Source organism: Physcomitrium patens, chromosome 10, assembly GCF_059467195.1.
Source record: "Physcomitrium patens ecotype Gransden chromosome 10, ASM5946719v1, whole genome shotgun sequence".
Lineage (NCBI taxonomy): Eukaryota > Viridiplantae > Streptophyta > Bryopsida > Funariales > Funariaceae > Physcomitrium > Physcomitrium patens.
The window spans coordinates 9,461,811-9,472,384 of NC_143419.1; the positions used below are offsets into that span (position 1 = coordinate 9,461,811).

Below are 10,574 nucleotides of genomic sequence, written 5' to 3' on the forward strand. Positions count from 1 at the left end.
TTATAGATTTATTTTTATATAGATCTTTGTTTGATTGACTTGATCAAGAAGTCTTGAAATCAAAGGTAGGAGATACTTATACTTGATGGTTATTTTTTTAATTTTTGATAATCTAGGTATATCTATAAAAATCTATAATTTTTTTTATAAATACAATAGGAACTTATGTTGGAAATTTAGAATGACATATGAAGTTCTAGTCAAATTTTCATCAATGTACTTTTTTAGTATAACCAACTCATTTTGTGATAAGGTATAGATTGGTCCAAATAATAGTTGAATTCTTTCTTATAAATCAATTGAATAATTATAAGATTGATACTTTGGAAGAATATCTACATTTTTCTTTTTAAAAATGTCCTAAAAATCTTGATTTGGCTAGGAATATCACTTAATGTCTTTCTACCATTAAAAATAGGCATGGCATGTATAACAAAAGATGATCATTCTTTTGCTTTAGTAATGAAAGCTTTTGGATGTATTAGTAAAAGTTTAGATGTACAAGACTTATATATTTCTATTTGGCTAATAAAATTTTAGATCAAACTATAAGAAAAGTTAAGGTTATAAAAAATCTAATCTATTTGAGAATTATACTTTTTTTAGTAAAATAATCTTAAAATAATTAGATTAGATGGAGATCTTATTATATTAAATATTACTATACTATTATGATCTTTAATTACTACATGTAAAGGAACATTTTTATGGATAACAACTCCAAAAGACATCAAACAACCATCTATGACTTTTATATGTATAGATTTGATTTTCTTGATTAATGATATTTCTTATTTTTTGACAAAGGCTTCATTTATAAAACAAGGTGAGGCTTCTAAATCAAATAAGATTAAGACTTTGTGATTTTTTGGTCCTAAATAAACTTCTATTATAAAATTGGGAGAGAGATTTGAAGAAAGAATAGGATCTTTATTAAGTATTATACAAGATTTCATCTACATGGTCTCTATTGTAACTGAAAAAATTTATTTTTTGACACATTTTTTTCTTTGAGAACCATTTTTCTTATTTTGTAATTGCATTACTTCTTTGAAGAATGTTGAGTAGTGTGCTTGGATTTTTCATAGTATAGATACAAATTTTTTTAATGATGATGGATCTTTTCTTCTTCAATAAGAAGTTTAAAACATATTGTATCAATTTGCATAGGCTCTGATTAAAATAAATAAGCTTTTGAAAACTTAAAAGGTTTCGTTAAGGCTTGAGTTGTACTTCTTCAACCAAATCTTTGTTCTTGGCATCTTTCATAGAATTGATTGTCACATACAATGGATTGAGCGATAAATTACTTTTGTGAATCTATCCTTAGCATTGTCTATAATAAAACTTTGATATTATCTTTTAATTCATATCAAAATGGATTGATAAGGGCTTTATCATTCTAATCCACATTGTACATAAGATTTTGGAATTCAGCACCATATAAAAATGGCCAAACGTGATTCTTGCCATAGCAATAGAAACTTGGTCTTTGCTACCTTTTTTTGATCACTTTCTCTGAACGTATTCGTAAATACTTTTAAGAATGAATTTAAATCATAGAATAGTTATGAATCTTTTTCTATCAAAGGTGCAAACCAAAAGAAAGTAATTCTTAATAGAAGTGCATCTATGAATCATACTTGAATAAATCCATTAGTATATTCCAAAGGATGCAACCTTAAAAAGAGCTTAATTTGTTGTAGAAATCCTTAAAAATTTTGATCTTATTCCATCAAACTTGTCAAGTATACTAATCCTTACTTTTCTTGTAGAAACAAGACTTCCTGAATTCATTTGTGAGGTTGATCTACTTACTTTATTTAACTATATAAGTTCTTCATATAGACTTTGGATTTCTACCATATGTATAAGAATAATATTTCTATGATTTATACTAAAAATATATGAGATTTCTACTCTTAGACTGTTAAAAAAGTCATGAAGATTTGTAATAGTTATAAATCTATTTTCACTTTTAATGAGAGTAGCATCTATTATCTTTTCTTCTATACACAACTCAAAAAAATTTAAAAAGTTAAGTTAGAGGAAGATAATCTATAACTTCTAATATCAAATGAAAATTTCTACAAAGAAGGATAATCCACTCTCATTAAACAAAATATAAATGTTAAAAAATCAAACTATTTATTTAAATATAGGTAATCTGTAACCTTTAAAATACAACAATAAAAGTAAGTAATCTACTCACTTCTAAAACAAGACAAGAACAATAAATTAATACTCTAATAAAACTATCAAGGATACAAATCTTAAAAAAAAAAAAAATCTTCAATACACTGTTATGGCATCCAAAAAGCTAAAGTCACTTAAAGATAATATAATATTAAACTAGAATGGCTATTGCCAAAAACAAGAAGACTAAAAAGATATTGACGAAAGTGAAAAAGGCTTTATTCTTACCTCAATATATATACTTTCTAACTAGGAGTTATATTGCAATATGATATAAGACCTCCAACATGTGTTGACTTTGCTAAACATATGACCTAACTTACAAAAAAAGTTATCTATATGTGCACCACATTATTAGCTTGTTTTACAAGCTACCATCATATGTGGTTCATGGTTAATTTGTTGACCAAGTTTCTAACCTATTAATCAATTACAAATACATGTAAAGTCAAAATTGAATCTATGAAGCTTCTAAGAAGCTTATCTAAAAAATACTATAAAATTAATCTACATTTACCTACTTCTACTTAATCATATAAATAACTATTGAAATAAATGTGTATGTCTATGATAAGAGCTTTTGTCTTATTTATAAAGAAAAAAGACAAATCTTTGTGAATATGCCTAGACTATTGAAGATTCAACAAGATCACCATCAAGAATAAATATCTTCTACCTTGATTTTAAAACTTATTGATCAACTCAATTAAAGAATATTTATATCATACTTGTTTATATAAGGAAGGTAAATTTGTGTTACTTCAAATTCACACCAAAAATCACATGATATTACACAACATGCATTATCCCATCTTTTGCTTCAGCCTGTCCTCCAACCACCAAAGTCGTCCAGATCTTTATAAAAATTATAAAATGTCTTTCGCCTACTGCTTTGCTTCTATGCCGCCTTTCCCTCTCTCACTTTGCTGCTGAAGATTAGCTCCGCCCTCTCCCCCGATTCTCAGCCTGTCTTGAGCAAAATCCTTGGACTATTGTTGTATAAGAAGCTAAAAATTCCGGGGTGTACCATGTCGTAGTTGACAAGTGAGAACCTGAAATCCTGGACGCTCCGTGCTACGATCTATGTGCCCTGAACCTCGCTCTTTTGTCAGATTATGATTTTTGGCTTCTGAGTTTTTTTTTACCCATCATTGAGGCGTAGACTTAACATTTCAAGAGTTTCTCTGATCCAGCAATCACAGAACAACGAAGTATTACATCTTCAGATTCCAGTTCCAGGGATGATAGAATTATTAAGATTTGTTGTTTTTAAATGAAAGAGGTGAAATGGTGGTTTGTATTGTTTCGCTGTTTGGGGCCATTAGCCACATCTGAGCACTGTTTAATTTGTTGGTCAGTCATTGTTTTTAAAGGCGATTTTGAAATGTTTGTACAATGGGTTTGTAGGGCGTTAAGATTTTGAATTAGAGCCGGAGCTACCGTCGAGGAATCGTTACAAAAGCCTTCTCGGCGTTGGCTTTGCTACGTGGATATGGTTGGTACCGAATGCCTGGGTTTCCCTTTGATGGGTAGAAACTTAAACTGGCATTGATTGTTGCGAAGACTTCCCTCTCAGAATTCATTTTTTGTTTCTAGCATAGTGTGGGGCTGTGGAGTGCTTGGTAGCTTCTGATTTTTGTGTTTGTTTGAGGCAAATTTACCGCACAACGGCTCTCAAGGAACAAGACCGGACAAGGTGAGAGTCGGGGGACAGGCATTATTCTCCTACACACGGTAGGTGGCTTCAGAAGTGATGCATGTGTTTCCGTTAATAAATTTCGAGATGGGACTCATTAATGTGAGGCTGTTCATGGTTGTAGGTGCAGTTAACGATTGAAGCACATACCGCTTGTTCTCAATCTCGGCTTCTAAGGTCTTCCTGCTGGCTCCATTCCAAGTGTTGCTGTCAATACGGCTCTTAAATCCCACTGCAATGAAAGTTGAAAAAAAGGTAAAAAAGTAGATTTCAGATGATGCTTGTGTCCACTGCTTCCACCTCCACACAATCTGATTGCGTCTTGTCAAACGTAACGTTCACGTACTTATGTTTTGGATAGAGCTTTGAGATACACTGCATATGTCAATAGGTAAAACTTCTTATGTGAAATTCGGCCACATTCAATGCAAAACAACAACTCCCTTGTTTTGCAGAAAGTACAAACAACACTGATACCAACCTTAATCAAACTCAACTAACATCAGCATGAAATAATTTGTCATGCAGTGTAGTTCAATACAGTTTATGTCGGGCAAATATGGAAAAAGAATCTACGAACACCCTTCCATGGAAACCCATTCACATCGTCAACCTCAACCCACCTTCAGGGCGTCAAATTTCCCAGAGGAGTCTCGAACCCATCAAGCTTGCAGTGCCGACAGTCCTGACATTCGACGACGACCACCACCACCACTCTCCGAGGTCTCGTTCCTTGAAAGACTTCGTGCGGTAAATCTGCCTCAAACAAACACGAAAATCAGAAGCTACCAAGCACTTCACAGCCATTGTAAATTCTTGTTCTCCATGTACAAAAACAACATGTGTTAGGCTCCACGTAGCAAAGCCAAAGTCGAGAAGGCTTCCATAACGATTCCGTACCATGGATATTTAAATAAAATGACAAACACTGTTGAATACAAAAGAGAAAAACACAAGCTGCCAGAGTTCGGCGTCGACACGCACTGTAGCTCCCAGTCTTCGGTATCACCAGGAGGTGGAGGTTCGTAACAGTGAGGCAACATTCATACTCTACAACATTGGTTATTGTAATGGAGCGAAGTCTGACGATATTTTGTACATTGCTGCATACCAACTCAGAAACCTGACGTTAACATGCAAAAGTGAGTAATACTTTGACGCACATACAAAAGCGTGTGGCAAGAGTTGAGACCTCACATATCGAGCCCTTTTGATTCGCTTTGCACCCTAAATCAAGTCAACAAAGCCTTCGAAGCAACATCACACAGCAAGCATGCAACAACATCGAAGAAGGGATAAAGGATGCAACGCTCATCGCATCGGACCGGCCACAAACGATCTCCCAAACGTGTGCTACCTAAAAGTTCGGCCCGAGCAATACATGAAATTAGTATCATTTATCAAGCACATTGCAAACATTAAAAATGTGCACAGACAGCTCCGCAACACAATAATATTATCCATTCACCTTGTACCTATCACTTACAGAAGCTCCCGCCGAACAGAAGAGCCACAGAGAGCACTCCAGATCACAACTGAAGAGACGAAAATGGATTATATAATAGATATAGACTAACGAACAGAGATTGATGCACATACCCAAACATACCCGCGAAGTCTGCGACTATGATATAACCGGGTATTAGAAGCGGATTATCCTCGGGATCAGATACCCGTATGCGCACCGATGCCCTAGAAGGGAGGTACCTCGGGGCTGGACGTCGACGAGTGTGTCGTTGTGGCAGCGACGAGGAGAAGCGCGGCGATGATTCCACTGCGTTGTTGAGCTCACGTTTCGAAGGTCTGTTTGTCCTCGTTTCGATTTCTCGTGGGGGACCTCGTGACGCTTCCCCCTCCCGTCGCGTTTCGTCATTCTCATTGCCCCGTCGCGTTGGAGCCTCTCACCCCCTTTTTGCTCCCACCTCTGGTTAGGGTTTAAGTGATCACTCTTCCCAGCTGCTGTTGCTGTTTAGCGCTCTGCTCATCCATTTCGGGTAAGGACATTGTCTTTGTAAATTAGGAGTGTCTTTGTTTGGGTTTGTTTGAGCTCGGTGGTTCCACGTGGAGAAGGGTCGTTGTGTGGTGTGATTCGTTGGCGTTTTCGGGGTCTGAGTGCGGTAGGACGAGAGATTCGTGTCGATGGTTGTTTGATTTGGCTTTTGACGGTGAGAGAATCGGCCTTTCAATTGTCGAATCTGAAGTTGGGAGCGTGGATTTCGGGTTTGAAGGGAGATTTCAGTTTGACGACTTCATGGGTTCGGGGGTATGGTTTTCGGCTGGCGATCTGAGTCAATCAGCCGCTCTTGAGTCCCTTTTCCTACTGAGCGTGATCTTTGTGGCGGTGATGATCTCTTGAAGAGTGAATCGTGGAGGAGATCCTTAGAGGGTGTTTGTTCCCCGTCCTCTCTCCTGCATCTTGGCATATTAGTGTAGTTTCAATACTGGTTGTTGAGAGTCTATTGTGTGCTTTTTTGACGGGATCGCTTCCCGGATTTTGCATGCAGTTTAGTTTTTACAAGGACTTTTGCAGAAAGAAAAAAATGAACGAGTCACAAGAAATTTAAGATTGTAATGAATTCGACACTTGCAAATCTTTGGTTCTAAATTCTGAAACCCTACTTCATTGGCCTCCCGACGGAAAGCTTGCCGTCCTCTATTTTCTGTGACGCCTTCAAATTTCTCAGTCTACTTAAAGACAATGATTGCTTGTTAGAGGAAGATACAGGAAAGTGTGTGTTTCCTGAACGCTAGTACTTAATTTTCTTCGGAACCCGTCATCTGATTCAGCTCATCATAGTATAAACCAAAACTATACCTGCTGATTCCATCGCACTATCTCGCGAAGACTGGAAGTCTTTTTTCGAATTCATCAATTTTAGAATTTTGCCTTGTGCACATATGTATTGCCTCCAGTTTTCCATTACTGCCTATTCTGATTGTCGAAAGCGTAGACTGTTTTGCCTGAATAGAAGTGGGAATGTGGGTTTTATGGATGAACTATTTTTGTGTAGCTTTTGAGGGAAGTTTCTTGTGGTTTATGGTTTTTTTGCTGACCTAATTTTTCTATACTTATCAATGAGTATTCTCTTGTATTACTTTATCTTGCTCTACTGGCAATATTTTCCTTTTTATACAGGAAAGTTAAAGCGGGCCTTGAAGTGTAGTATGCAGACGTAGTGCATGAACCACTTCGATACTCAACAAGTTTTGCAAAGTTTGTTCATTGTTTGATCGTGTGAACTTTACAGTAATCTCAGGTCAGGCCTGAGAGTATAATTCGTTCAACTTGAGCAAACATGGAGAGGAGATTTCGTGCATGTTCAAGTTGAAAAGGTTCCGAGCTGGTCAAGGTGGATTCAAGCTGGTGAGTCTGTTCTTTTCCAATGGCGGAGAAAATTTCGCCAGGATCGCATCAGGGGTACTGGGGTCCAATCACTGCGAGCACGGAGTGGTGTGAAAAGAATTATGAGGTCACTCCGATGGTGGCTGAATTTTACAATACTATATCCAATGTCCCCGGTATCATTCTTGCACTGATAGGTCTATATTACGCCATCAGCCAGAAATTCGAAAGACGGTTCAGCGTTCTTCATCTGTCGACTATTGCGCTGAGCATTGGCAGCAGTCTTTTTCATGCCACACTTAAATATGCGTAAGATCTTACATCTTGCTGTTTAGCAGTTTTTAACCCTCTACTACTCGTCCATAAACGTCGATCTTGTGAATCTGGATAAGAAGGGCTAATGTCTTGGCTTCAAAATTATTTCAATGTCACACTTACGAGCGTATTGCCTGACCAGTTCCTTTATTGTTTGCATGTGCGACTCTTGCGAGCAGTCAACAGCAAAGTGATGAGACTCCTATGGTATGGGTGATGCTTCTCTACATCTACGTGCTCTACTCTCCAGATTGGCATTATCGGAGTACAATGCCTACTGTCCTGTTCCTGTACGGAACTGTTTTTGCCATTCTGCACTCGCAGTTTAGGTTTGTTGTGGGATTCCAACTGCATTTCGTCTTGTTGGCCCTGCTTTGTCTACCGAGGATGTATAAATACTACATCCACACCACAGATCCAGCAGTGAGGAAACTGGCTCGTAAGTATGTCTTGTTTCTTGTTATGGGTGCAATATGCTGGCTGGTAGACCGGCACTTGTGCAATCAGGTATCCAAGCTCCGGATAAACCCTCAAGGCCATGCTTTGTGGCATGTGTTCATGGGATACATCTCTTATCTCGGCAACACATTTTTACAGTATTGCCGAGCTGAGCAACTCAATTGGAACCCGAAGGTTGAGCATGTGTTGGGAGTTTTGCCTTACGTGAAGGTGCAGAAGAGCGATCGTGATCGGAAGGAGCAATAGGACCAAGTATGACCAACGTGCATTATGCATGTTTTTGTGCTAAGCCATCGTAGGCGCATGGTTGGTCAACAATACAGTTATTAGATGGTAACGTATGAAAGTCAACCTTTGTAATGTATCGTCTGTTTCCTTTCTTGGTCTTAATTCCTGTTTTGTAAAGAGCGGTTATTGGAAAAGATCTTTCCTTCCTGGTTTGTGAGCCAGGCCCGGCCATGAAAATCTGTATTACAATGAAACTTTTCAAAAGAGCGTACAAAATGACCTTTCTCGTTCCTTTGGACTTCACAGGTTTCTCTGCTAGTATTAGGATTTATGGAGCTGCCATGACACGTAGTCTAAAGTATTGGCTCACTCGTACTCTGTACATGAGCACCGTTCTTGTTCAATTAGGTGTATCATGTCGTCAGATTCATTCAACCTTGAACAGGTGATACAATCAATTTCTTTGCAAAATATGACCAATTGGGTGTCGATTATGAACTGACTCCTGTCTCGAGATTGATATTTAGCTTGATTGATACTCTAATAGAATTTGACATGAATTTGATAGCTTTTTAACAAAATTGATTTCAAGTCTGGCACCTTATCAGTAGAGTGAATACCATGTGTTGATGAATTGGAGTTGTAGTCTTAAATTAGGCAAATGAAAAAAAGAAAGATAAAACATGTGGTTGTTGAATACAATTCATGTGTAAATTGTTTAGGACAAAATTTGATTTGTTATAGCCACTAGTTGCTTGAGTTTGACTTATCTGTGGTTGAGTTTATAAATTGATCATATACAGTTGGTATAATTTCATATAATACAATTTAACATTGTACAGAAAAGAAAAAAGATTATTTTGTCAATTTGATTTTTTGGAAGTATTCCAAAATTTCCTATTCATTTGATCTTTTTTCACTCTAAATGAGACAACATTGTGTTCATCTAAATTACTATTAAAAGAAGTGATACATAATTTTTCATCAAATCAATTGAATAAATCATTTTTTATTTTTAATTTAAAGTTGTACCTTTACACTATGTAGACTATTCAAAACATAAAATTTACAACACTGGATTAAGTAAAACACATTGAGTAAATTAACTAATTGTATTTGTAAGTTAAGTGAAACTTTTGAGTTTGCTTGTCTAGGTTAAGATGATGATGTATAGCTATGAGAATGTATGCTTGTAAGGACCTATACTTATTGGACACATGAATTATGAATGTTAGTTGACTTTGGATGCAAAGCATTCTAAAAGATAAGGATATTTGGAACTTAGATAAGCCACTACTAAATGAAGGTTGCTCACATGAAGTGGTAGGATGAACGACTAGAGCCAATTAGACCCCTATTCATGGTTGAGAAGCAAATCAACAAAGAATTAAAACATCCAAAGCAATAACTTAACTTTTATTTATTCTTGACTGCTTCTAGAACATCATTGACATCCAAGACAATGCTTTGAAGCTCTTGAGCACACTCTTTCAAAATAATACTATTTCAAATACAATAATAATACCAAGTAAATGAAAATATTTTTAAACAACAAAGCAATAAGATGTGTCTACTTTCATACAACACATAAACATCATGATTTGTAATCTAAGATACCTTAAGTAATCTCAAAGAAATAAGATAATTATTTATCAAATCTTGGTTTTTAAAACCAATTAATAGACGCTTCTTACTGCCATGCACCTCTACACTTATATAATAACACTCTTGATTATATTAAAAAGGTTTAGAATAAATTTATTGTAAAAAAATTTCTAAATGAAATTTATACGTTTTTTTAGAGTGCATAAAAGAATTATGTGAAATATATTATCATGTTATTGATGTTACATTTCTTGATTTTGCAATCTTTATGCCAATGTTCAAATTTCTATTATATTTGATAAGGATAATCTAAGCTATAATATAAGGTTGTTATAGAAGAATCATATAATATGAGTTGTGATATTAATTGACATAGTTGGAGAGCTCTTTATTTATAACAATGTGATCCTACTTCTAATGTACTAAGTGCCTTTTGTTATTTCTTTTTATTTATAAGACAAAGAAATAAGACAAGTGACATTGAAACAACTATTTATATACATAATAAAATAAAATAATGCTACTAATAAATAGATAAATAAAAATTAAAATAAAAATTAAAGAATGAAGTTAAAGATGTAACAAATAGTTCTTTTATCCTAAGAAAAATCATCAAATAAGCCAATAATGGTACTACACATCTCTTGTCACTTTTTTTGTAGAAGGAATTTCATCCTTTGATATTATTTTCTTTTTCTTTTCCTATGACAAGTCCTTTTTAACAAGATGAAA

General features: G+C 35.4%; 2 protein-coding genes across 12 annotated transcripts; one reads left to right on the top strand and one right to left on the bottom strand.

Moving 5' to 3' along the window:
• Positions 1-3,214: 3,214 nt before the first annotated feature.
• Positions 3,215-5,604, bottom strand: LOC149988254 (uncharacterized). Of its 11 annotated transcripts, XR_016505126.1 has the most exons (5): positions 5,368-5,549; positions 4,793-4,995; positions 4,516-4,648; positions 4,043-4,124; positions 3,215-3,380 (listed from the first exon to the last, which is right to left on the bottom strand). XR_016505126.1 is itself a non-coding variant. In XM_090253694.1 (4 exons), the coding sequence occupies exons 1-3, from the start codon at positions 5,487-5,489 to the stop codon at positions 4,518-4,520; spliced, it is 456 nt and encodes a 151-aa protein (XP_090109820.1). In that variant the 5' UTR covers positions 5,490-5,549; the 3' UTR covers positions 3,948-4,124; positions 4,516-4,517. The 11 variants fall into 11 exon arrangements, 3 of the variants coding, with proteins under 3 accessions (XP_090109820.1, XP_090109821.1, XP_090109822.1); XM_090253694.1 differs by lacking the exon at positions 3,215-3,380 and having other exon boundaries at positions 3,948-4,124; XM_090253695.1 differs by lacking the exon at positions 3,215-3,380 and having other exon boundaries at positions 3,948-4,267.
• A 6-nt stretch (positions 5,605-5,610) lies between these two features.
• LOC112288101 (alkaline ceramidase) lies at positions 5,611-8,739 on the top strand. The gene is made up of 3 exons (XM_024531957.3): positions 5,611-5,886; positions 7,141-7,544; positions 7,730-8,739. The coding sequence occupies exons 2-3, from the start codon at positions 7,276-7,278 to the stop codon at positions 8,253-8,255; spliced, it is 795 nt and encodes a 264-aa protein (XP_024387725.1). The 5' UTR covers positions 5,611-5,886; positions 7,141-7,275; the 3' UTR covers positions 8,256-8,739.
• The last annotated feature ends 1,835 nt before the right edge of the window (positions 8,740-10,574 follow it).